We start from the raw sequence: 27,937 nt of genomic DNA on the forward strand, positions 1-27,937 counted from the left end.
GTGGCTGAAGCTGAACTTGGTGAGGGACCCAAAGAACAATAAGGGCCTCTACAGGTACGTAAGCCAGAAAAGGAAGGTCAAAGAAAGTGTATCCTCCCCATCCCCAATGAACATGACTCGCAAACTGGTAACAAAGGACAAGGACAAGGCTCAGGTACTCAACTTTTTGCCTCAGTCTTCACTGGCAACCTGTCTTCCCACACCTCTTGAGTGGATGGACTGCAAGGCAGAGACTAGGGGAGAAAAGTCTCTCCCACTGTAAAAGAAGATCATGTTCGCGACCACCTGAGGAACCTGAGCCCTGCAGAGGAGGACTTGGGGGTACTGCTGGGTGAAAAGCTGGACATGAGCCTGCAAGGTGCACTTGCAGCCCAGAAAGCCAACCATGTCCTGGGCTGAATCAAGAGCAGAGTGACCAGCAGGTCGAGGGAGGTGATTTTCCCCCTCTGCTCCGTTCTCTCAAGACCCCACCTGGAGTACTGCGTGCAGCTCTGGGGCCCCCAACATAGGAAAGACATGGACCTGTTGGAGCGGGTCCAGAGGAGGGCCCCAAAAATTATCAGAGGGGTGGAACACCTCTCCTATGAGGACAGGCTGAGAGAGTTGGGATTGTTCAGCCCAGGGAAGAGAAGGCTCCAGGGGGACCTTATTGCAGCCTTCCAGTACTTAAAGGGGGCTTGTAAGAAAGATGGGGACAAACTTTTTGGTAGGGCCTGTAGCAACAGGACAAGGGGTAATGGTTTTAAACTAAAAGAGGGTAGATTCAGACTACATATAAAGGAAGAATTTTTTTACAAGGGTAGTGTAACACTAGCACAGGTTGCCCAGAGAGGTGGTAATGCCCCATCCCTGGAAACATTGGAGGTCAGGTTGGATGGGGCTCTGAGCAACCTGATCTAGTGGAAGACGTCCCTGCTTATTGCAGGTGAGTTGGACTAGATGACCTTTAAGGGTCCCTTCCAACCCAAATTATTCTGTGATTCTATGACATGTAGAGAGCATGCTGTGTTCCAGTCCAGCTACTGAAGAGGATGAAAGTACTGAGAGAGTCACTACAGCATGAGGCACACAAAGGAGGAAAACAAATCAATGAGAACATTCTGTAGGAAAGGATGTAGGGATAAAAGAAAATACAAAAGCACTACAACAGCCCATGAAAGTGAGAACCTTTCTTTCTCATTTTGACTAAAACAACACTTAGTTAAGTGTTTCAGATCCAGGGCACCACAACTCAAGGATGTCAACATGTTGTGGTGCCTGGATACGGGCCACCAACAGTGGGGGAGAGATGGTGTTAGAAATACCAAGTGGTCTACAAGAAAAAGAGTGACAAAACTTAAATGGTGAGAAGGCAGACTAAGGAACGACACTTCTAGGTACCTGAGGTACAAAAACACACCAAGAAGAGACAGCTTTTACGAACAGTCCAAAGAGAGTTTAAGAATGAAATCTTGAAGACAACTTAAATAAGCACAATTGATTTTAATAACCAGAAAACCATTCAAATACTGACAGCTATTACATTAGGTCAGGACAGAAGTGATACTCACTCTACTGAAAGATCCCATTAGTAAATAACCATGAGGTCACATATGACTTGTCCTAACTGACATCAGTACTAACAGCTTCCGCATAAGTGATTTTAGAAAGACAACCAAAATCAACCCGAGCTGGTGATGCCCGTTTTTCCCAACCATGTAGCTCAGCACTGCAAGGTGCCAAACACTGGCTTTCATCCAGCAAAGCAGAAGAACAGGCACATAATCACTTAGAAATGAATAAAAATTCAAAATTCCCCTCTGCTCCTTCCTGAAGACCTGCTTCAACAAATTTCCATACCCCTGATCTCCAAGGTGCTGGCAAGGACTTATTTTCACTTAAAAACAAACTAACAAAAAAATGTATAGAATGCCATACAGCTCAGAACAGCCAGCAAGAGATCTCAAGACATTTTGGAGGAGTCAGTGCAGTTTCCTACTTCATTCCTGGCAGCCTTTCTGAACTGGAGCATGTGAACTGCACTGCATTGCAGTGCCCCTCAGTGGCACTGACCACAACTTGCATTAAGCCATGGGCGATGCAAAACAGACAGTGGTGGAACAGAATCACAGAATCATAGAATGGTTTGGGTTGGAAGGGACCCTAAAGATCATCTAGTTCCAACCCCCCCGCCATGGGCAGGGACACCTCCCACTAGACCAGGTTGCTCAAAGCCTCATCCAGCCTGGCCTTGGACACCTCCAGGGGTGGGGCATCCACAGCTTCCCTGGGCAACCTGTTCCAGTGTCTCACCACCCTCACAGTGAAAAATTTCTTCCTAATATCTAATCTGCCCTCTTTCAGCTTATAACCATTACCCCTTGTCCTATCACACTATGAACTGGTGTTAATGGAGCCCTTTTATGTTCAAGAGAGACACTCCTACTAATGACGCTAGTTTCCACCAATCTTCCAGCTAAAGACCAACTTCAGCTCCTGGCAACACACTGCCTCTGGACTGCCACCTTCCCAAGTTACCATACAGCTTGCTTGCTTCCTGCCTTCCACAGCTGTCAACTTACCTTCTGAAGGATTTTCCACACTTTCTCATAAAAGCCAACAGGAACTCTGTTAATAGCACCATCAAGCCTCCTTCTGCGCAGCCACTGCCCTTTCCGGTCACCCCAGCTCGTGTTTCCACTGGAGCCAGAAGGAGAAGTACTAGTGGGAGACGATGGAGTACTACCCCTCTGTAAGAAACATTAGAGCCTTGGTTAGTTGCTTTCTACCACCCCAGGTGCTACTCCTGGTGAATACACTATTCTGTTACAATGCTACCTCAGAACCAGGGGAAAAAAAATGCAGGCCATGATGTTATACAAGATGTCGGGGCAGGACTGACCCCTTTCTCTCCCCTTCACAACAAGCTTCAATAAGTACTTCAATAATTTCCCAACAAAACAGGCAAGCAGTTCAACAAGGCATAACCCAGTAAACTTCACTGCTCGTTTCAACACAAGGCATGACTATTTTAACAAGCATGGGTTGGCTGCCAGGGCAGTGTCACTGGTGTGCAAGATGGTGGGATCTGCAGGTAGGTCTGACTCAGACTTTGGGCTCAGTGTTGTAAAGAGAACCAAAGGGTCCATGAGTCCAGCAAGAGAGGTCCTCCATGCAGAAAGCTCCATTAAAGTAGATTAAAAATTGACTTCATGTGGTCATGTAAACATCATGCTTGCTTCTCTGTAAATATCAAGTCTATTTTCCTCTATTGTAACTATTGCACTATTATTTTACTCTACCAGACTTGGAGATTAAATTAGGCAGCAAATCATCTTCAAAGTTGTGGCACTACCACCAGATTCTTGTTCCCATTTCCACACATGCAGTCTGCCTATTCTTTGCACTTCCAGAGACCGTGCTCTTCTGTCTCCTCGTTCCTTTTTGCACACCTATTACTTTCAGCCCAGAAAGGACTTCACTGACAGGCCCATCTCACATCTCATAATCTCCGAGTAAGGAACTACCTGAGCAAAATACTGGGGAAGGTGGGAAAGAAGAACGAAAACTGTACATTTTCAAAGGATAGGCTCACTGACTCTACACAGCCAAACTCTGCAAAAAGACCAGCAAATGCAAACAAAGTCCATATTCACTCCTGTTGGTGTCAGGGAGGCATAAGTGGTGTCCCCTTGACGGCTTGATGCTATTCCCTTCCACCACACACTCAGACAGACAGAACTTCCTCCACCCTGTTGAGAAGAATTAGGGAATGCAGGAGGTCAGCAGGAGGGTGGGTGCCAAAGCAGAGAAACCTATCTGTAATCAATAATTAGTCTGGCTACTCAGGTGGTTCAAAGAAGCAAAGATCTCACTGAACAATTCTGTGCACTTGAATGAAACACAGTTGAAGCCCACCTTCCTGCACTGGTACGTGGGAAGAGAGAGGCAACAGTAACCTGGCAGTTGTCAGGTCAGGTCACAGGGCTAGTGCTGCTCTGCAGTTGTGTATTTAGGACACCTGGGAGGTGTGCCATTGATAGCAAGTCTGCAGACATGAAGAACCATGAATCACAACTGCCAGTTTAAAGTGCATGTGTAGCTGAAAGCTTTCCATCTCTTCATGACAGATTTGGAGCCTCAGACTTACTTCAAGTTGTTGAGGTTTCTGTTGGTAAAATATTTAAACAATTATCTTCCTTCTTAATAGCGTCAGCTTAAGAAGAGCTACAGTTCTCAGCCTTGAAAGAAAATGACTGCCTGAGGAGATACCCATGCCCATAAAACCTCTGTCTCAGGAACCTGAAGCTATTCTGGGTTCATTAATGTCCATAGACTGCCAGCATTTATCAGTGCTGCATTATTTTAAAATACTGATGACACCTGTAACATAATTCACCATCACAAAGCACTGTAGCAGATTTAGCTACATCTGCTTAAGCTTCAGAACTAAGTGGATCTAAATGTGAGACTCAACTCCTATTAAAAGATTACTAAGGAGAATTGGTGCCCAGTGAAGATGAATAAAACAGAGAGGCAGGGTTTGAAAACAGGTTTTTACACAGGAGAAGCCACAGGGAGGTGTCTAGAGTTAAGACCCTTGCACACACACACAGGGTGAAGAGCAGGTGAAGAGCAGGTGCAGAGCTGCAGATGGTGTTTTACCGTGGAAGCAAACATGCTGCTGGACATGGAGTGGCCCTCCTGAAAGAACTACAAAACAAAACCAGACATCAACACATCAGACAGACAGCCATGACAGAACAGAACGCAAACAAGGTTAAGTAACCTGTCCATGCAAAGACAAGAAACATGGAATAAACTCATGTACTCAAGGGAAAACTGCAACAACCCCCAGCCTCTTGCAGTGCTGCACTTCAGCTGACTTCAGGGCAGTTGCTGGAGGGTCACCACAACGCAGACCCCGCTGTGCCAGGAGCATTCTTGGTTGTGGTGCAGCCACAAGCTTCCCATCCACTGAGGTCCCATCATGGCCAACACAAACTGGCACAGTTTAAGATGCATGCAAAAGATTCCCTGTGACTCAGGGCTTGGAAAAAACCCCACGCTCCCCACTTCCATTCCCTCATTCACTGCAATATCTGCAGCTTCTCTTTGCATGAGGAGGTCATCTTGCTGCAGAAAGTCTGGGGGCTGTCAACTGGGTGGGCAGCACTAAACAAACAGCTGCAAGGAAAAACTTTTGCTGAAATGTGGATGCACCACCTTAGACTTGCAGCACTTTTCTGTAACTGTCCACCCCTAGCCATGCCTCCTAATTAAATGTTAATGGTTCAGACCCAGGCAAAGGCTTGATGTTCAGACTCAAGAAACCATGGCAGCAAACAAGAGAGCTGCAGTGGCTCAACACCTGAGCTCTGGTGCAGCAAGATGGCAGTACAAGTACTCAAAATGTTCCTTGTAACACAAAGTTGACTCCCTCCCCAAATGACATTAAATTAGTATCTAGCGAATTATTCAGAGCATGCAGTGAGACATAGCAGGAAGCAGACTAAGTGTAAAGGTGCAGGGAACAAAAATAAAACCAGCCAGCTCTTCCCCTGTGGAAAATACCAAGCTTCCATCTAATGCAAAAGCAACACAGGAAATAAATTTCCAACCTTAACACAAATCCAAGTGTTTCATCTCAGGCCCACCTCTGTATTTAAAACAAAATAATGCTGCCACCTAGTGCCTAGTCCCTTTTCCTTCCTGGAAAGGCCCTGAAGTCGGACTGCAAGCTCTGTCCAGCCTGAACCCCCAAAGTCACTTCAGGGCTGGTGGAAAGCAGCTACCAGCACCTTCACAGCCACAGCTGTACCGTGAGGCTTGGCCATGACGACACTCAGGCAGCGGCAGGGCTCAAACAGGGTGACCAGGTCTTGTGAGACAGACACCGTGTGTTTCACAGGGGCCTTGCTTCCCTGCTTTATCATGTCCTATGAAGAATCATTAACTGATTTTTATTGTCACCATCAAATGCTCCAGGTCAAGACCATGCAGAAATGGCCACTCCCTTCTGAAGACTTATTGAGTAAATTTGTTTCATACAATCAAAGGAAACTATCAAATGCTTCCTTAGAAACATATAGAAATGGCCTCAGATTACATGAAACAGGCTTGCTTGTGAAATGAGTCTTTAAAATAGGTTATTAATAAAGAATCATTGAATGGTTTGTGTTGGAAGGGACCTTTCATGGGGCACCCACAACTTCTCTGGGCCACTCGTTCCAGTGCCTCACCACCCTCATTGTAAAAAATTTCTTTCCAATCTAAACCTACCCACTTTCAGTTTAAAACTATTGCCCCTTGTCCTATCACTACACGCCTTGGTAAAAAGCATCTCTTCATCTTTCTTATAACCCTCCTTTACATATTGAAAGGCTGCAGTAAGGTCTCCCCAGAGTCTCCTCTTCTCCAGGCTGAACAACCCAGGCTGAAAAATACAGAACCATTCTTATATATGTATTTTATATGATCACCGCATTCCTATTTATGTAGAGCAAAAGAAAATTACTAATAGAGACACAAAATAGAGAAATCAAAAAAACACTCGTAACAAAACCATCAGTCACATTCATTCAGAATATTTTGGTTGTTTTCTATCACATCTCTCCATATGCTCTGTTGCTGTGTAATTTAAGTATTGAACTTAAAAAAAAATAATGTATATATATTCTAGCAGTAATCATCCTCCATTCCTGAGAAACAAACTAGGAAGAAAACAAATCAAGATTTCTTTTCCAAGTGTATCTTTCCAAAAGGCACGTGGATCACATTAGCAGCTTGGGCAGAGTACAAGAATGAACACTGTTGCATTAAAGCTTCACTTTGTATATCTGCTTTTTCCTTAGCTAAAGATGATAAAGAGCTGTTTTGTAGTTGATGCCATGAATGCATTAGAGTTTGTTAAAGTTCTTCTATATTCAGATTGTGAAACATGAACAAAAAAGGAAGCATCCCCTTACTGCCCTCTATTTAGTCATCAGCTTTAAATCAAGGGATCTTTGGAAACTTCTGCCATTTACCAAGAATAAAACCTAACATAACACAGTTCCAGAACAGCTGCATTTTCTGATGAGCATTGACAGAAAAACCTCACCTGCTTCATCTCACTCTTCAATTTAGTAATACCACTTCTTTCTGTTTTGGTTGCTCCAGAATGTCCCATTTCATGAATAGAGATCGCAGGGCTAGAAGAAGAGGAATCTCCAGGTCGCACTAAAAGAAGCAAATGAACACCTTAAAAATTCTAGGGGTAGAAAAACGCATGAAATTATATCTAGAAGTTAAAGATATACACATATTCTTTTAGAAGTGTACAATGCTCTTGGTGACAGAATCCTTTCAAGTCATGTCAATAGTTCAAACCTGACTGCATCAAGTCAGGGGCCTAGATCGATACTTGGACATTGGGGCCTGATTTTCCAAGACACTGAGCAATTGCAGCTTCAAAAGATGTCAGAGTTGCAATGAGTCTGTGAGGGCCTAAGAATGAACACAGGATACAGCTGACGTGGCTGTTGGGAATATCTGGGTATCACAGACATGATCCTTGAAGGCAGATTAGACATGACTTTTTTATTATGGTCTTCATTCTGGTATAATAAAATTTCTTATTTTAAAAGTTTGCTTTCGTATCACTGAAACCTTGATACAACCTTATTTCAGTGCAGGACAGCTTCCATTATATTTGTTTTCTTTATTCCACAACACACTACACACATGTACTGGCCACCCACGATTAATACATCACCTATACCTCTATTTTATGTGCTGAGACAGTAGATTTCTACTTATAAGAAAATCTAACTTGATATTTATAGTTCTCACTTAATATACGTAAGCACCCAAATGGACAACTTACAGCTTCTTTCCACTCCAAACTCTTTTCCACTGAGAATATGGTGTAGGAGATTTTTCATATCAAAGGGGCTTAGATTCATCAAACTCTCAGAAGCTTCTTCACCTAGTTTAAAAAAAACCAAGCAAACAACACTATAGGCTGCTTTATAGCTTGTTTTCCTAAGTAAACTGCTGATTGAATGAAGTTCAGTCATATTTACATTTGTGGCTAACACTTCCTTTAAAAAAAAAATAATACGTAGAGTCACATTTCAAAGAAAATACATTTCAGGACTGAACAACAAACACTCCGTGGAAACGACACTACTTGCATTAGTGAATACTACGCTGCAGCTTGTGAGAAATTTCACTGAAGCTGATAATGAGAAAGCAGTTGCTCCTTCATAGAGCAACATCACTTGGAAAAGCATTAAAACCATCTCCCAACAGCTGATGACACACAGGTCTAAACTACAGAGCCAGAGTTATTCCATAAAGAAATGCATGTGGAAGGCTTGTGTTTTATTTAAGGGTCATGACTTTAAGTGAGAGAGAGAAAAAGCACGTACATACTGTCGTGGTTTTAACCCAGTCAGTGACAAAACACCATGCAGCCACTCACTCTATCCCAGCCAAAACCAGGATGTGTGTGGACTGACAAATCTCTCATAGGAGAACATGGAAAAGGCACCATGAAGCAAAGGGCAGTGTACAAAGCAGCTGGCGTTTCGGGCTAAGGAACAACAAAAGGGATCCTAGGAAAGACAGGCTTTGCACCGTGAACAAAGCAGCTGCCGCTACTCATCTACAGGTTTGGGGGAAACAGGGCTTTCTGTACAGAACTTCATACATAAACAGAATTAACACAGAAAATTATTTGTCTCTTTTTGTCAAATTCTTCCAAGGGAGAAACCTGCTACGCCCCAGTGGAAGACATTCAAGCTGAAGAGCAGCAGTGTCCGAAGTGGGCTCCATCTAACCAACTACGAGGCATTCCCACTTCACTCCACAAGGGAGAAAACCAGGGAGACCAGAAAATACGCTTCCACAGAGTTATCACCCTTTAGGGTGTGCTAGGACATTAGAAACAGTAACAAGAGCTCAGCCACAACAATATGCTTCAGACCACGCTCCTAAGTGTCAGCATTTGACTATATATCACATCAACTTGATTACTTTTCATGACTGCTCTTTTTTAGACTTCTGACCCCTTTCTGTGGAGAAAATTCTTCAGCGATTTTTCAGATCTTCAGTCATGATTTCTCTCTAGTTTCACTTTTCTCTTCTTGAGTTTTAAAATATTTTTGCATTACACCACTTATTTGTTACTTAATTCTTGTGTTTTTTAGGGCACATGCAACATCTCAGGGAACTTGAAGAATTTATTTTACCGATGTTCTGGCAAAATAATGTTATCACTAGCGTAAATCTAAACAGCAAATATTTTCCAACTAAGCACATTCAAGGGGAGAAGGCTTACAGGTAAAAGGAAGAAAATCAGAAGTTACTTTCAATAAAAACTACCAGAACTACGAATTAAGGCTCAAATATTCCGAAGATATCTAGGGTCCTGACTCACACTGACATTAGTGGCATTGGGTTCCTAAATACACACACATGCAATTTGATGACCTGGACCTCCAACACTTACTGAAAGTCAGGGAACTTAAATATTTAATACCAACTTCAGTTTGAATAACCAGGGGAGGGAGGTGGGGTGACAAGAATCTTTAACTAAGTCAAAAAGAATAGTTATTTCAAAGTTTGTAACTGTGTATGCTGAATGAAGAACTTAATAAATGGATTTAACGTATGAAAAATCAAAAATCAACCACTGAGGTGAAGCAGAAATAATGCTGTAAGTACCCTTATGATAAAATTGCTCTTACCTGAGCATTTCAGACTTCGAGCCAGCTCAGTGGCCATCACCTGAATTATGAGACCAATGCGGAGCCTGAGCATCTCCACAAAAAGACTAGGCTGCGACCGGACGTACATCGCCAAGTACATAATTATTTCCTGTAAGGACAAATCCATAAGGACACCCATTCAGAGTGGGTCCTCTTGGCTTTCCCAGTCACAGAGTAAACACTGGCACCACACTGGGCACAGCTGGAAGAACCCTTTATACCAGTGCTGCATACCTGTGTCAGGACTGCAATACTGATGTCTTGGCCGCTGGCTTCATAAATAAGATCCGTGAGCTCCTCCGGTGGCAGTGGGCTGCAAGAAGGCAAACCACAGTTAGTAGTGACTCAGGCACTTCCTATTAACCTCTTGAACAAACAAGAACCAAGTCACTGCAAAATATCTTTGTGCCACAAAGGTGCCTACAATTCTGACTGGGTGGCTGCAATTCCTTCTGAAGATGAGGAATAAATTTTAAAACAAGATGATGGCAGCAGAACAGTACCAGCAGGAAGATGAAGGGCAGACTGCTTCTATAACTTGAGGCAGAGCTCAAACTTACGTGGTAATGATTTTCTCACGGGGTTCTGGTGGCAGGCCCACTGTAAGTTGCTTGTGGTGTGACAGAAGGTCTGTGCATGCCTACCATAATGCAACAGAAAGCAAGAGACCTTTCTCTGAGTCATGTGGAAGTGATACAGCTTTTAATTCCCAAAAATGCAGCAATTCTTTAGCAATTTTTAAGTGTATTTCTGTTAATTACCAGACATGCAGATCCAGCAAAATACTGTTAACTAGTTGCCAAAGATCACTCAACAGGGCTATGAGAGTTTGCCTTGGCTGAAAGCATGCTTCCCCACCCAGTGGAATCAGCAACATAATGATTAGGGACTCCACTGGGGCTAGCAGATCAATAAAGGACTTTATCCTTTATCATAATATAAACATTTGTTCTTTATTTAAGACAAAAATATTTTTAATCAATGAAAAACTTGTCAGCATTAGCCAGAAAAAACCCTTGCTTACTAACGTTAACTCTTAAACAAACACCAAACATATTGCATCACATTCCTGAATTAGTCACCTTGATACACTCTGAAAGAGGTGCTTCCTCCAGTACCAGAGTGTTTACTCTTTTGTATCAACCTCCTTTAGAAGTGGGTGTTCAGTTTATCCATTTTAGTATCCTGAATCAAAGATCTCTCAGAGCAATGTTCCTCTGATTTTCAAGAGTCTATTTTCCCTCCCTTAATGTGGAACAGATCTTTACTCTCTTCCTCTCCAACTCTTTGTCAGTGTCTTCTCAATTTAACATATGTGGCTTTCTGTGAGCATGCTCATACTGCTCGCCCATCGTCTTGCAGATGGAAAAGGTTATGGGTTTAATGAAGTACCATGCAGGGCGATTATCACAAATTGCTCCCTGCAGATATAACTGCCACTAAAACAGGGCATCCTAGGTGTGACAGTCAAAGCTTTAGAAATGGCCAGCAATTAGAGAAAGAGCTCTTCAGAAATATGCAGGGATAAGTAGGAAATTACACAAATGCTTTAGAGTACTTGAGAGGAAGCATTTTTTGTAATGTTCCAAATAAAATCTATACCCTTAACGAGGGATCTTTCTTGTTACCATTTAATAGTCTCAGGTGTTTTGATGCCCCTGAACATCTACATCCACATCCACACGCACAGCAGACTGTCTGCCCAATGGGACAGGAATCGTCAGAGCATGTTTGTGCATCATCGCTAGCACCTTGACATACGGGTGCTCCAGAAGTGTTCATGCTATCACAATAGCAATAGATAATTGTCAATTACAACTACAGCTTTCAAAGCACATAATTAAGTTGAAATGAAGCCTTCACAATCATTTGCAGTGTGACATTCTCAGTCCATGCCAACATTAGCATGGTTCACAGTACAGATGAAAGGTAAGGATGTCGTAATAAGATTTTACACCAGAAAAGCAATCTATGTTTACTGAAAAATGCCGCACTATGTATGTTGTGAAGTAAGTCCAGAAGAAGGACAAGCACAAGCCCCATTGGAAAACTAGTAGTTTTATCTCTGTTTCCAAGCAGGAAACTGAACTAGCATTATCTTATTTCATACCTCTGCCAAGACTTCCACTCTCTTTTTGAGTATACCGGAAATATAACGGATTAAGCCCCATTCTTGATTGAGGCCTGCCTTTCTGTAGAGCTCGTTGAGTAGGCAATGAACAGTGACACCGTACTGTCCATCCAGCTCTGTGTCCCAGTCAGCGCCTCTGCCAGACAAAACACAGAAGGTAACTGTCATCAAATAAAATGCTACACCGCTTAACCCTACCACACAAGAAGCAGCCCAACTTTGATCACATTGCTCATTTTGGTGACAGAATTAAGTAGTACATGGGACATGTGGGCCTTCACCAGACATCAGTCATATGTGGACAAAACCTTCTTGATACCAGGAATTTCACATTAACTTGAGCACTCATTTAGCCATGAGCCTGTGACTTCAAAGCAACCACCCAAGGGATTTCCCACCAGGCTTCAAATTGAGCATACACGCTGACAGTTTGCTGGAGGAACACTCCATGTGGTGCTTTTTCAGAGTAGAGTTCAGCAATGTCTTCAGTACTGCTGAAGACTGCACACAATTTTCAGATGTCTTAGGGGGCTCTACAAGTTTTTTGCCCTGCCTCTTTCTTAGCTATTAACTAAGCTTCCATGTTGCATATGCCATTGCTGAAAAAGCAAAGGAGATTTCTGTTCCTCTCCTGGTTTTGAAATTCACTGCATTATGGCGTCTCTTTCATGTTTTGAAGTATCACAGAATGACCCTTCAAATCCTGCTAGAGTCCACCAGAAGTCCACCTGCCTTCTCAACAGAGACTCCCACAATGAGACAAGTCCAACACAGGAAATTAAGGGTGCTGCATGTAGTTAAACAATAAAATTATATTTTTCAGGATTTCCTTTGCTCTTTAAGAGAGGCTGCTAAACATTTTGCTTGGGAAATCGAGAAGATCAAAGAAGAGGTCCTCGCAGGAGAAAGACTAAAATAAAACAAAAACACAATCTTTGTAGCAGTAAGGAAGACCATATGCGATTGACACACACTTGTCTTTGCACCCAAAGCTAACTTCCTGCCAGGTTCCAGAAGCATTCTCCTGCACAGGAATAAAAGCCCAATAAATGCACTCCAGAAGATAATTCCGTTGGTTTGTATTTGCTTTTTGTTCCCTTAAAACCTATTTAAGTAGCAGCTGTTTACTAAACCCAGCAACTGGGGTTAGTGTATGTTAGCTTTGGTGTACAAAAATCACACCAAATCTTTGTGAACTTAACAGAGTGCCACAAATACAGCAGGGTATGTTCCCATTCATGGAAAGCATTTGTGCATTTCACTTGTGAGCCTTGGAGCCCGTATGTATTCACAACTGTGTGCCAATCAGCACTGAAATTTGCACAAGCATTTTTTTGTATCCAAATTATTTATGTAATCAAGCTAACTGAAAATATGCTCGTTTAAGCACAAAATATTTTAACCTCTCTCCCTTGAAAACACAATGCTGAACAGTGGAAAGCTTTTGCAGAAGAATAATCAGACTATTGTGACCAAACTTAAAAGATGCTGAAGTTTACACTCAGACAACTCACTTTAGTATATGCAAGATATACAAGATATCTGCTTGATCATGGAGTGTTGGACATTCCTTCAACTGCCCAACAAGCTTCCTGCAATCCACATCACCATGAGCATCTTTAGGTAAGTGCAAAACATTTTCACGGTCCTGATAACAAGGATGGATGAAAAATCAGTAGCAGTTCAAATTCAAACAGTAATTTCCCATCAAACAATACAACAGACTTGCAACATAACTCTGCACTTGAAATACAGACACATCACACAGTTATTGGAGACATGAAAAGGAGACTAACCCCAGGAAACACAACACACAGAATGGAACTTTGTCTCTAGTTTTGGTTCAATCAACACAGAAAGACATTTTTGGACAAAACGAATATTTAGCCAAAGAAGGAAACCAAATTATTTGCATGCTTTTCTTGTCATTTCCTGTTACTTGTAAAGAGAAAAGCAGAAGGATATTACCTTTTTTCAGTTGAAATAATTTAGAGCTTTTTGAGTTCCACCTCTAACTTCTATCTATGTTGTGCTTTATGAATGCAGATGTTGCCATCACAAATTTTCCAGGCTTACGAAACTTACATGTTAACTAACCAGACAATGCAATCTTGTGGTGAGTTCTCGGATGAAGAGAAGTTTTGTTTAATAAGCTATTCAGCAATTTATATGGTCCTAAAACACCACTTCCATAAACAGAGCCTTTAGAGCAGAATCCTTGAGAAGGCTGGATACAACCCGCTGCAACCATTCTCAGCAGCTGGTCACACAGATACTAAGACAAAACAAGTGCCCAGCACAACCCCATCCTCATGCCTTGTAGTGGGATGTCGCTGGTGCCTTAAGGACACCTGTCCTTTCACACACTCCCCTCCTGTCCAGACATTACCGTAAGTAGCATTTCTTGGAGAACATCTTTAAAAGCTGTGAATATCCCATCCTTCCCTTTGTGTGTTCAGTTAGAACTCAAGACAATGGCTTAACCTTTGGCTTTTAAAAACAAGCATCTATTATATTATTTTCTGTTTTGCACATACAATTACAATTTTTCCACTTGATAATGTCAATTTAACCAAAAATCCTTCACCCAGCGAAAAAATAAATTCCAAAACACAGGAGCAGCTATCTGGTGCCTCAGGCAGAATGGCTTGTCTTGTGAAGGAAAATGAGAACTAGCATTGGGTTTGGCTGGGAAACATAGGAAAGGCCACAGTATTGCATCCTAAAGACACAAGCAGCATAAAAATTCCCACAGCTTACCTTTGTCTCAAAGAAATGGGGATTATCAACAAGATTCAGAGACTTCCGGTGTGTGTGCAGAACTTTAGTGGGAAGAGACACAGACACAGCTGGAAAGCAAAGCCACCAGAAAAAAGGAAAAAAAAGTCTATTTCAGTAGTATGAAAATTGAAAACACCTACATGAAGCAACAGTACTAGGCAAAACCAACAGAAATACTTCCAAGAGTCAAAATGTAGAGGCAATGTTTCCGAGATGCTGTGCGTGGAACTTGGACACAAGCTCACATTCTGAACCTTATCTCCTTGCAGGCTTGCTCCAAAAGCTTCTGAGCTCAGCATGTCAAAGGCTCTGGTGCTACATGCTCAACTGAGACCTCTTATGATGGCCCATGCCTCAGAAATCCTACAGCCCAATGACCTGACCCTGCTAAGTGTTTTAAACATTTAACAGGAGGTATGTGGAGAAAACAGTCTAACTGGTGAGATATCACAATTAAAATGATAATGGTAAATGCAGACTAATGCTCTGTTAGCTTTGTATGTTGAATTCAATAGACGATCAGACGATGTGGCATATGAAAGATGGGAGAAAAGACTAACAAAAAAGCTTGCACTGGAGTTAAGGGAAGCCTTCCCTTCACCAGGGCATTGAACACTATGTACCTACATATAAGACAATGCATATGTTGGAATCCATTTACAAATTCAGTCAAAGCATTATTTTGGTGTAAATCTTCCAGTCTACTAGAAATGTAGCATAATTAGGAATACTGTCCTCCCTCTCTACTCCATTTGTTCTTACAAATTTAGAAAGTACATGTGCATACTTAGGTTTTTGTGGCATTGAAACATTTCATTCCACCACAACTTTGTTAAAATATTCTGTATAAACAAAGACAAATAAATAAATTCACTGACACGGGTTCTAAAATTCTATCCAACTGAGAAACTGTAGCAGCTTCCATAACATCAACTTTGATTAAGTGTCACATTTCATAGTAGGTAACTTGTGTATAAACCAAGACATGGGATACTCTGGGCACATGACAGTGACAGCTTCAGACTCATTCTTTTTTCTTGATAACTATAACATACTCATGCCACTAGTTCTTTAAATGGCAGAATTTTGAAATACTTGAACTTATCCATTGAAGCACCCAAAACAGGTTTTCTATTATTATCCCTAAATAAATAATATGGAGAAATACCTGGAACCTCCAAGCCCTTTGTCTTGGCCATTATTGACAGTATCTCTTCTGTGGAATGGTTTGCACTGAACACAGGTGGTTGATTTGCAGTCTTTGAAGTTGGAGGCAGGAATGACTTCAGTGCTGTACTCTGCAGGACATCATTTATATACTGATCCAGCTCATCTTGGCTTTCTAGTGTGACATACATAAAAGAAAAAGTTTATTAAAGGTAAAATCACAATTTATCAGTGCTTTCTTTTTCAAACATACCACTCTATTCTTGCTTATACAGTAGGGCACACAAAAATGCAGGAATATAATGAGCAAGAGATTTTTAAGCTGAACCAATTGGAAAGAAAAAAAATTACTCAGTTTTTAACACTTTGAGAACAGTTACATTAAGAAGTTGTTTTTCCCCTTTGAAAGGAAGAAAAAGAGTATTTTGCTGGTAGTCCACAGATCACGGTTGGGCTCAATGATCTTAAAGGTCTTTTACAAGCTAAATAATTCTATAATTCTATCAGCTCTTCCACACAAGCTCTTGCCTATGACTCCTCACAGTATCTTCCTCCCTCCAGCCTCTTCTACACACACCCCCATCTCCTGACTCTTCAGACTCAGTTCTACTGCAGCAGTTACTGGTCAATGCCATACTATGAAGGTAGGAAGAATCTGCACAAACTAAGTCATGCAGGTACTGTCCTCAGACTGATGCACGAGAAACCTGAATGACTATCAACTGTGCACCAAACAGACTCTGCATTGTAGGTAAACCCAGGCTCTCCTGATAGAACTTGACAGAGAAAAAAAAACTGAAGCGGAAAAACACTACCACTTTCACAGAAATCTGCTGGATAGCCTCCATATTCACTGTCAGGACTATTACGGCCTTCATTAGGGTCATCAAACAGTTTTACATCACAGTCTGGATCCAGGAAGCTCAGATTTGTATGAAAAGATGTGGTAAGAAATTCTGACAGCTTGCCTATCTTCACCCTGCCAACAGGAACACACGTCAAAGAGCATTAACACCCACCATTTTGACACTGATTAACGTCCACTGAGTTTTCAACAACTTCTCCAAAATTTATGAGACCTACTGTTAAATCCACCTTTGGTAACTACAAAGCAGCAGATACTGAGAAAAACAAATACAAAACAATAGTTGAAGATCCAGCTGGGTACTCGGTGCTCTAGCTACAAATTTAAATTAACTGCATTACAGTAACACCTACAGGCCTAACTCAAAGCTTAATTATGCAGGGTGAGACCCTGAACAAAGACCTAAACTCCAAGGATAACGCGTGAGAAACTAGGGCTGAAAAGTTCCCATGAACAGCAGTATCTTTTCACAGAACTGCAGTGCTGCTAGAAAACAGGAAGAGGAAGACACCCATTGAGGGTAGGCAAGCAAAAAGAGAATAGGAGGTACTGTAGAATCATATTAAATTGGTTTTATATGTAGTCGAATGGAACACATAAGCTGACAAGTACTACATGTAATTCATGTTTAAAAACACGTCCAATAGCCATGAAAGATAATTACTTCTTAAAAACAGAAGCCCAGCCAAGACTAAGTTTTTGTACTTCCAAAGGTCTGACCTTTGTTTTTCCTTATCCATTGTGGCAGTCAGAGATGACACACCTCTTGGGAGACAGATCTTTTGCATCGCATCTGAGGTCCAGCTACCATTTGATTGCCACATAATAATTAAAACTGAAACTTCCCTCTCTGCAGATTTCCAGTACAAGGTCTGTGCACTATCACAGGTTCAAAACTGAGGCTTTCATAGGATTTAATTTAAAAAATAATGGAGAGACCCTTTGAAGGTTCTGACATTACCTTGCACCTCCAAAATAACCATCCTCTAACTTTCTTATGGTGCCAAGAACTGCTGGATGAATGTCAGTACCATCATTAACTGAAAAAGAATAATGGAAGAGTTGAAGCTTACCAACACATTCTTAACTTATTGTGTCCAAATGAACTGCATTACTGGCTGTTCTCTATAAAGTAAATTAGACAAATTTAAAACAGAACCCACAACTGCTATCCATACTAGCTTATTCAAAAAACCCCCGAACAAACAAGCAAACAAAAACCAACCCACTCAAGACAAGTTCCAAAGGGTTTTCTATCAAATGTCTTTGGACAGAAATAGTATGGAGATGATGAGGAGATGCAACAATATAAAGGGGGAGTAGAACCAAAATGAAATATTACCATGTAATCTAAATTCAGCATCTACTTGAGAAAGTTAATCTGTACTTTTGATGTTAAAACTCAGATGTTTAAACAGGCATACCACCTGTCTCACCTTAAACTGACTTCCAACCTACTCCTCTGCAGTAATCTACTTTGCTTGAAACAGAGAAAAATGAGTTTACCAAGCATTGTGTGGGTAATGGGAAATGTCAGGGTTGGTCTCCCTGTCATCCTCCAACAAGAAGTGAGGTAAGCCAGCTCTGTCTTGAGCATCTCCACAATCATCTGATTGTCTAGAGCCAGATAGAAGTGATGCTGGTCAGTAAACTAGAGAACAGAGAAATATGGCACATGAGTAGCTGTCAGTGCTCTCCTTATGTGCTTTCCATTTCTTCCCTTAAATCATTCACAAAAGCCATATGAGCTATTCTTGAGCACAACACAAACTTCACAAATTAATCTAACAAGGCCTGTGACTGTGGAAAAGAAACCCATGCTTGTGCAGAGTCCATTTTCTTACACTTGTAGGCTGACTGTGAAACAAGTGAGCCATACAAACAAAAAGTTGACAATCACACCCATGAAGTAGAATCTTCACAATGATGAATTACAGTAACCTATGATCTGGAAGACAGAAATACTATAAATGTTGAAAAAAAATTAACAATAGCAACAAAAACAATAAATAGGCTTAAGTGCATGCTGGGGACTGTGAACGAGTAACTGTATGTCTCTTGGGAACAATCTGAAGGACAAGCAGAATACAGAAAAGCTGGCAGCTACCGTGGAAAAAAAGTTAGTTAAATGTACAAGTAAAGTGTGCTGTTCCCACTACAGAGGAAAGCCAAGAACCACAGTAAGAGACTATTATTGCTACTTCAGGAGCTGGAAACCAAAAAAGCTGGACAAACAATAGAAAGCATGTCAAAGCAGCCACAACAAAAGTTAAGGAAGGACATAAGCCTTGGGGAGGGATGGAAAAAGGAGGCTGGGATGTAAAACAAACATCAATTAGTAAGACATACAGTGGTCAAGGAGAAAACATCCTGTAAATGCATCAGAAGTAATAGGAAAAATCAGAAACTGTAGGTCTGTTAATAGAGAAAGAAAGCAGGTAGGAAGAAAGGATACAGACAAGTTGAAGCATTCTATGCTGTTTTTACCGACAGAAGAAAAGTAGCTAATTATGACCTGCAATAACAAAGGAATAGGAGTCCAGTCTGAGCATGGGAAGAAAAGGTTAGAGCACATAAATTCAAGCTGGCAAAGTCCAGAGAAATTGCTTCACAGGATTTAAGGAACCAGCCAAAACAATCCCTGAGCCACTTGCAATTAGTTTTGATAATTCAGGAAGAATAAGTCCCAGAGATCCATAGAGGAGCAAACACACTGCCTGTCTTTTAAATGGAAGAGCTAGGATAACATAGACCAGTCAAGCCAATTTCAGTGTCTGAAAGCACAGGAAAAGAAAGCCAATTCAAGGACGCCAAGATAATTACAAAATTATAAAGCAAGATGGCCATTCATATCAAAACCCAATCTCAGCAAACAAGTCCAATTTCCTTCGTTGGAAGCAATTAGATGGTAGGTAAAGAAAGTGGCTGACATCTCTCAACTTTTCCAAATTTTCACACTAGTGAGCTGAAGAAAAAACATGAGGAGGCAGAACTGCTCAAAAAATTGTTCTCAAAAGGTAGTTATTAACCATTTTTTCAGAATGAGACGGTATCTAAATGGAGTCAGCCTTTGCCCCACAACTAATCAATGTTTTCATTAGAGAACAGGATGAAATACAAACTACAAAACCAGCAAATTTGTGGACATTAGTCAAGATCAACACAGATGAGTTAACTGCTAACATCAGGAAGGTGAAATTAAACATTAATTCCACCCCCCCTCAAAAAAAAGTCAGGGGGAAATGTCTGGCTACAAAGTACAACAGAAAAAGTTATACAGGATCTAGTCAAACATGGAATAAGCAGGAACTGTCAGCGAGCTGTTAATGAAAAGATAAATGCCATTTTGGAATATATTAATACATGCTTGATACATGGCAAGATTTCAGATGGAATACTCCTACATCATAAGATGTGGACAAAGAGATATTTTGAAAAAAAATCACGAGTCTAAGGAATTTTTCCCTAATTTGAAAAAAGTGAAAATTGGTGTAGTGGAACAGAACAAATAATCTGTTATAAAGCTGCTTGTGATCAACTGACATGGGGAAGAACAGGAAAGGATCCACATTTTTTGCAGTAAATCTGATGTTGTTTGGACATTATGAAGCGCTGCAGAAGCCATCTATGGAAACCACTGAATGTCTTCCACTGGAATGCAAAGACATTAGTCAAACATCTATTTAGGAGTGTGTGACCATTCTTTATCCTGCTCCAGTTGCACACATTTAGAGTAGGTGACCCCTCGGCCTTCTAGTACCAACTGCTAGGATAAGTCTACAGGAGTGTGTCGTATTTCATTAAATGTATAAATAAGAACCATTAATTCTGGGAGGATCCAAACTTCCAGCTACATTGAAAATGGCACTACACAGAAAACAAAGACAAAACATCCCTTCTTCAGCACTGTTGACCCTTTCGACAATATAATGAAAAGATTACCTCTTAGTTTCTTGGAGGTTACGGTACTTGGCACGCTTTTGTGAAACTAAATTTTCCATCAAAGCAATCAGTACAAAGATATATTAAGTGACCTATTTCTGGATAAACTATTCATTAGCTGGAATGTTGGTTTGGGCAGAGATCAGCAACAACTTTGTCCTATTGATTTGCTGTGTTCTCCTAAGCCAGAAGCCAAAGAAGGCAAAGTATGACAGAAGAGAGATTTATCAGCACTCCTACCATGCTGATCATCCAATGCTCTTAACCCCACAAAGCAAAGCACATCTGCTTTATCAGACCTGCTCTACCTAAAGTAGGGTGACAGCACATAAAAGCAAAGTGCTCCACTAATGATTAGCCATTAAATAAGCAGTGATTTTCCTGCCAGCTTTACATGCTCACCTGAGGGGTAAAAGCAAATATTTGATTTCTTATCACATACAGCTTGGAGGTGCCTAACACTCCTATGTGTCGGTGTGGCCGTCCACTTAATTTCATGTTCTTGTTCCGGCCTGTAAAGAAAAGAGAAAGAAAACAAAGTCTCACCTAACATTTCCCGTGTCGTTTTCCACAACAACCATTTTACACAAGGAGATCTACTTCATTCAAATCAGCAAGGCAGAAGACAGATAACAGAAGGAGATGCTACAGACTGCTCCATTTTGTAGTAACCACCAATGTAATAGATAGGGTTCTTCAAAAGCCTGATTAAAAATAAAAATTTTGTCTTCACGGACCATGGGATCAAGTCTTTTAATTATAGTCATTGCTCAGCACCCAAAGATTCCCCATCAAGGGCAGGAGGTATGCCCCTTCAAAAACAAGGCCATCAACATACAACAGAAATTGCAGTGCTTTCACTGTAGAACCTTAAAAATCCTCGTCCACAGAAGGCTAAATCCAAATAAAAAGTACATCCAAATACAAGGACAGATTTTCATTCCTTTCATCAAGCTAATGAGCTCCACTTTTCTCAGTAGAGCTTATTAGTGAATGATCCACACTGCATCCTTTGCTCCAGCAGCCAGGAGCTGACCTGAATCTGTCTGACAAGGAAAATGAGCCAAACAAACATATGACTAAAAAAATACCACTGTGAACACTCCTAAAGAATTTACCATTAAAAACAATACACCAATACACAAATGTGTCAAATCATCCTACTCACCCCCACTACTGAAAGAAAGCTATTATGAATTATTATAAAATAAATGTAAGCTTCAGCAAAGCCCTGAAAATGTTTCATCTGTTAAAAGTTCTTTGTGATAAAAAGACTCATTCTTTCCCAGAAGCAGCATATGCAATTTCCTCTCTCCACTGAAAAGGGTACACTTTCTAAGACTTATGTGAAAGCCTTGTTACTTTGGATGCTTCAAAAAAATCGCCTGTTAAACAGAAAACCAACAAAAATCACCAGAACGACCCTTTACTAAAGCCAGTTTCTCTGTGGAAGTAGTTCTTCCAGGACAAGAGTCAGTTCTTGTCTAACTCCAAGGGCACAGGAAAACTTGTACTTTGGTCATGTTTTCCAATAAGGCAATTTTTTTTCCCCTTTTAGAGTTCCTTGTTTAAGACTCAAGTTCTATTTTTGTTAAGCTTCTTCGTACAAATGCATTTTTTTATATCAAAGAAACTGATTTAAATAAATTAAACAAAATAAATTGAGACAGTGTGAAGCAAGAAAAGCAAAACTAAAACCCATCTTTAAAAACCACCTTGCAGAGTAGTAAAGAGAGGCTTCCACGCTCAAATACCTACCCAGCATGGTGTAGAGGTTACTCAGGATGCGAGCTGGCTGCACTCTGAGTGGATGGATATCAGCAATGCTCTGAACATTGATTCCATGGTCTTGCAAGAGATTCTTAATTTGATTAGATTCTGCCAAAACAGTTACTGCATAATAGAAAACAAAAACACTAGTAAGAACCAAAGTTCTTCTCTTTTTAACTGACTGCCTCTACTGTCATATCTCAACAACTACATAGTTGACTAAAATTGCACAAAAGCCTCACTTCTTTCTTAATTTACGAGCCTGTGAGATCAAAAGGAGTTTTAAGAAGGTGTCAGACAGCTTTTGGCTCTGTTTCTCAACACATCCTGCCATTCTTGTCCACTCTGGACCTCAGGGTAACTCAAGTTGGAAAAGTCCTCACGAGGTCTCTGCTCCAATCTTCTGCTCAAAGCAGGGTCAGCTCTGAGGTTAGATCAGGTTCTTTGGGGCGTTATCAGTTTCTTCTGATTTCTTTCAGTACCACTCATTTGGATAACGCAGTCTCTTTCAGTAGATGGTGCTCTTCCCCCATAAAACAAGGGGGAACCCAACTTGAAAATCTCAATTGTTTTAATACAGCACACTGTAACAACACAGACAATTCAATGGGGAACAGATGCTGTTACCTCTACAGCGATAAACATTACAGAGGCCATGAAATGGCAGAGGTAGGAAAAAAAAAGTTCCCAAATCAGAGGAATTTACAATCCAGGCCTTGATCCAACCTCTTGTCTTGCTTGAGGTTTTGCCCATGTTAACTGGCTTATTGGTTTGGGACTAATAATCCAGTATTCTTCTTTGCATTATAAATACTTGCCAAAGAATGCTAAAAAATAAGCATTTATATTTCTATTAGAAATTAAGCACTTCAGAATAGGAAAACGATGTCTCCATGAGACATCAACAGGGGGTAAAGAAGCACCTGCCCATGTCACAGTATATGTCACGGTAACAGTGACAAAGGCTGCTCCTGATAAACAAGCTGGTTGCCTTTTTTTTTTTTGTGTGTGTTGAGTGGTACAGGCCCTTGAAAAGCCTTTAAGTCCTGATCAGCTGGTGTTTGCCTTCTGCTTAATTTTCTGGTTTTGACTGTTCCTGCATTAACAAAAGAAGCCATTCCCCTGGGGTAGCCAAAGGATAGCTGTAAGTCTGGCTGCCTCACCTCTGTGTATGGACATCATCCCCACTCATTGCTCTCTGGTTCCTCTGAAAAGGGGCTGCACAGAAACCCAACTAAACTGACTGGTCTCCTGCCCTTTCCTGCTAGAACCCACCAAGATTTTCCTTTCCACTACAAGATTAAGTTTGCCACTTGCCAATCCCTGACCAGTCTTAAAATTTTAACTAAGTTTGTGAAACCTGATCTTCCCTCCAGGAAAAACAGCAGCTAGGCAAACAGCCCTTTTCTCCTTCTCACAGTAACACCAAAGCATCCACATCCCCTGCAAAAACACAGAGTGTTTTTAAACATGTCTGCCTTCTGTTCAAAGGGACTTCACCATCACATGATCCAATTCACCCAGAATGTTCAAAAAACTCCCTCACCTTGTACCACAACATCAGGTTTAAATCCAGTGGAAAATCTCCTGTTCAAGGGATCAATTTCACCCGCAGCAAGAAATCCCTAGAATAAATCCAAAAGAAAGAAAAAAGAAAGGAAATAAACAAAAATTAAGTAAAATGCTTTTGATGATACCTAGAAGAAATCTTAACCAATTTTCATATTTTATCAGGAGAGCGGGACTTAAAAGCCTGGTTTCTCTACCCTGTCCACTAAGGAGTACCCTCAATAAAAGCAACGACTGCAATATTTTTCAGAACAAGAAAATGGTTACAACTGACACAATCTGCATGCTCAGATTCCCTATTTCAGATTTGCAGTAACTGATGCAATTTTGCCAGGCCAGTGATTTTTTTGCAGCCCCACAGAGATACTCACTGGTTCCTTTAACAGTCCACAGCTAATATTTGATAACTCTGTAGGCATCTTATGCCACAGAGTAAGGCATAGTCTAGTGGAGCTGAAACAGTGCAAAATCCTAGCTCTGGGAAAGCCAAGTCAGTCCCGGCATATTCCTCCAGCCTAACCATATATCCAGTCTATCTGACACTTAGCCTGGTTAGAAACAGACAACTGCATATCTATATATAAAAAAAAAAAAAAAAAAAAAGAGCTCCTGAAAGCTCAGAGTCACCCCTCCATGGTTCATGTACATGTTTCTACTGGAAAACACACTGTCCTCTACCTGTCAACTAAATTGTACTTAGACACCAAGTACTTTGTTTCATCTCAAAACAACATGAAATACGAGCTTACCTACTATACAAAAAAGAATTACCTCTGCTAATAGGCAGCTAAGGACATACAATGATTGTCCCCAAAGATGAGGCAATTTTCCCATGGGGATACGATCCACTGAGTGAGGATTTTCATACTCCTCATCCACCTGAAAACAAATGCATAAGCAAGAAAAATTACCCTAAAGTTCTGAAGAACAATCAGTGACATGGAAGTATTTGAAAAAAACATGGTCTACCATCTGCCTTTCTAACCTGCCATTATTACTGACATTCAGATCTCTTGGGTTTTACTTTTAAGGCTGCATGTTTTTTGGGACAAGAACAATGCTTCCTTTCTGTACACTGACCCACCCTTCAAAGCTGCAGGTTGAATGGGGACTCTGCATGCAGTTACAGCTTTGGTGTTAGCAGTTCCCCTTTCTTCTCACCATGCCTTTGCTGCCTTCCCTCTGGGCAGCTTGTAGGTAATTGTGTGTCTGCTTTCCAATCCCTTCTAAGATGACACTTGAGCTTCACTTATGTCTACCTACCTTCCTGAAGTAAAGGTGTTTTCCAAAAACAAAGGCTATTCCACCTTTCCTGTGTTAGCAAGAAAGGTCAATGGAAAAATTAAGAGAAGACTCTTATTAATCTAGAAAAAGAAAACTGCATTGCTTTTGCAGTATACAGATCTACTGAGGGTGGGGGAAAAACCCTCCTAGATAACATACTTACCATAGTCATTTTAAAATTTATAAATAACAGGCAAAATCTACCCTGTTTATTTGGCATGTTCATCAGATCATCATCATATCAAAATTCACAAGAAGGCTCTGAACTCTTACAGACTTGTTCCCACTAGGAAGGCAATTCAGAGTTTCCACCTCAGATCTACGAGGAAGGTACCAGCTGTTAACACTCCCCTGCCCAAACTCAGACCAACCCAGGAGGCTCCACACCCTTAGTGAGTAAGGGCTAATAAGTCTGGAGCAGGAGAAGAAGTTGTCAAGGAGGGATCCAAAGGCAAAGAGCATGAAAGAGCACATAAGCTCACCTGAATTTCTCTGTCACAATGGGAAAATCAGGTAAATAGTAACAGCAAAGACAGGAGAAAAAGGAGGAAAACCAAAACAAACAAAAAACTCAGCCCAAACCCTAATCCATCTGAAACATGTTTCTCACAGACAAGCTCTGGAAAAGAAAGAGCACAATCAATCAATAGACTAGACAGGCAGGACAGTCTATGCTTTATTTCTTCTTTGAGCTTCAGTTCCTAGGTCAGCATCAGCACTTCTTAAATATATGTCTTGCTTTGAGGATTTAAAACTTTAGACCTGCTCTAATATTCCGTAGGCACCCACATTCCCAAGTAAAAATTGTGACCATTTGGAAGACTAAAGTTTACCATTTCTCAGCGGGAGCTGTGAGAGGTCTCTTAGTTTTTGAATAATGTGCAGTAGCCTTTTTTTACTGCTGGTTTAGATTTATCAGCTACAGGAAAACTATAAAACTGACATTCGTCTTGATATCTGTACTTTGCATAGTAAAGTGGATGCTGCATTTTCACAGTACCTTTTCTGGAGGGACTGCATACAATTCAGGCATTAGAACTATTCCATTTTTCTCTCTAATAAGTATTCCTTCCAGAGCCTCTCTATACTCTTGTACCTGGAAATATTTTTAAAAGAGAGTGAGAATTCATGTTACAGTCAGCAAAACAGAAACAGTAAAGTTAATTAAGTTTTAGTACTTTCCAACAGTACTTTCCTGATGAAAGTTCATTAAAAAAAGGGGGCTGGGGGTGAATCATGACTTGCTGACGGAAGATTCTCAGAGACTGTTCCAGCATCTCAATATTATCAGCCTCAGAAACATGCACATACATCTTTAACCTATAACACACAGCTGCAGTACAAAACTTACAACATATTCCTATCAACAAGTCACTGGAACAAATCCTACATGAAATTTGCAAAAGATGACAATGCAGTGCCATGGATGTCAGCACTGACAATATCCATAAAAGTGTAAGGTGTATAAATTCTTAGCTTTCTACCATGCACATCTGTCTATGATTTTCTGAATTCTGCTTTGCAGGATTGGGATATCAGTTTCTCTTAACTGATTCACTTAAAAATCTGGCCTATGAAAAACTTAGGTATTTTTAAACAGCTTAAATCTATTCTAAGTTAACTGAACAGAAAATCCTCTTGTGTTGTTACACAAGATGTTATGAACAGGAATACCAGACCAATACAAAATAAAAAACATTTAACATTCTTTTTACCATCCTGCTGGTGGGGTATCCAACTGATACCAAATATAAACATCGAGCAAAGCTAGAAAATAGTGTGGGGAAATGGCTTTGCATTTCCATTGAAAGTAGTATCTTCTCACCTGAATTTTGTCCTCATTAAATACTCCATCAATTAGGAAGTATGTCCAGAATACTGGCCACTCACATTCAATATTCTCAAAGAGCTTGAGTTCAAAAAAAAACATAGTGCAGCCTGCTTGGATCCTAGAAATTCAATCATACTCGTTTAGTCATAGTACTGAATTAGCCCCTCATATTCCAATCATAATGATAGCCTATTCTATACAAGTAATTAAAACCTGGAAACCAACAAAAAACACCAGAAGTAGTCTCCCTGCAGCCTCTTGACTTCTTTTTCACATTGTCTTGAACTCATTTGATGGTTCCCCAGACAAATCAACCCTTCCCAGTCTCAGAATCTAGGTGTCATCCAAATAACTTTGGCTCTGCCTCAGTTCCCTTGGGCACCATAAGCATATCTAAGGGGTCACTCCTTACAGAACCATGAATTAACTTCTGTCCTTAATAACTGTTTTTCAAACCCTGAGTCTCCTTCAGATGTGTCATTTCTAGGGTAGATACTTGGATTACCTCCAAATGTGTCTTAACAGTGATACAGAACTTCACCCCTTCATGTAAATGAAACAAAAAATGTCTATAAGCAAGAGATAAAATTCTTCCTAACGTCTACTGAAAATATATATCAGAAGTACCTCTCTAGGTGTCTTGTAACCATCTCGGAGAAAGCGACAGCAGCCATAGCGACCCTGTAAAAACAGACAAAATAATAAAAAACTTTGCATACTGTTCTTCCCCACAAACTAATGTCAGCACAAAAGTATGTGCTGAGTTTTAAGTGTCACTTAAGGATTTTCCTGCCTCACTTCCATGCACCTGTCTGGCAACCCTTGTTTAATTACCATTTTTGGTTAAGAACAGGAGGTTCTGC

The 27,937-nt window shown here is 40.7% G+C and overlaps 1 protein-coding gene across 1 annotated transcript in view; it reads right to left on the reverse strand.

Moving 5' to 3' along the window:
* PHKA2 (phosphorylase kinase, alpha 2 (liver)) overlaps positions 1–27,937 on the reverse strand; it is a 37,626-nt gene that overhangs the window by 3,663 nt on the left and 6,026 nt on the right. Inside the window, 22 exon segments of the mRNA XM_010083902.1 lie at positions 2,562–2,729; positions 4,645–4,692; positions 7,082–7,200; positions 7,847–7,948; positions 9,714–9,843; positions 9,969–10,047; positions 10,295–10,374; positions 11,845–12,001; positions 13,380–13,513; positions 14,626–14,714; positions 15,815–15,988; positions 16,629–16,792; positions 17,640–17,718; positions 18,185–18,329; positions 21,023–21,132; positions 22,379–22,513; positions 23,937–24,015; positions 24,731–24,838; positions 26,244–26,339; positions 27,069–27,170; positions 27,172–27,192; positions 27,702–27,755. Of these exon segments, the coding sequence (XP_010082204.1) occupies positions 2,562–2,729; positions 4,645–4,692; positions 7,082–7,200; positions 7,847–7,948; positions 9,714–9,843; positions 9,969–10,047; positions 10,295–10,374; positions 11,845–12,001; positions 13,380–13,513; positions 14,626–14,714; positions 15,815–15,988; positions 16,629–16,792; positions 17,640–17,718; positions 18,185–18,329; positions 21,023–21,132; positions 22,379–22,513; positions 23,937–24,015; positions 24,731–24,838; positions 26,244–26,339; positions 27,069–27,170; positions 27,172–27,192; positions 27,702–27,755 (2,373 nt within the window).

The sequence above is a fragment of the Pterocles gutturalis genome, unplaced genomic scaffold, assembly GCF_000699245.1.
Source record: "Pterocles gutturalis isolate BGI_N339 unplaced genomic scaffold, ASM69924v1 scaffold15260, whole genome shotgun sequence".
Lineage (NCBI taxonomy): Eukaryota > Metazoa > Chordata > Aves > Pterocliformes > Pteroclidae > Pterocles > Pterocles gutturalis.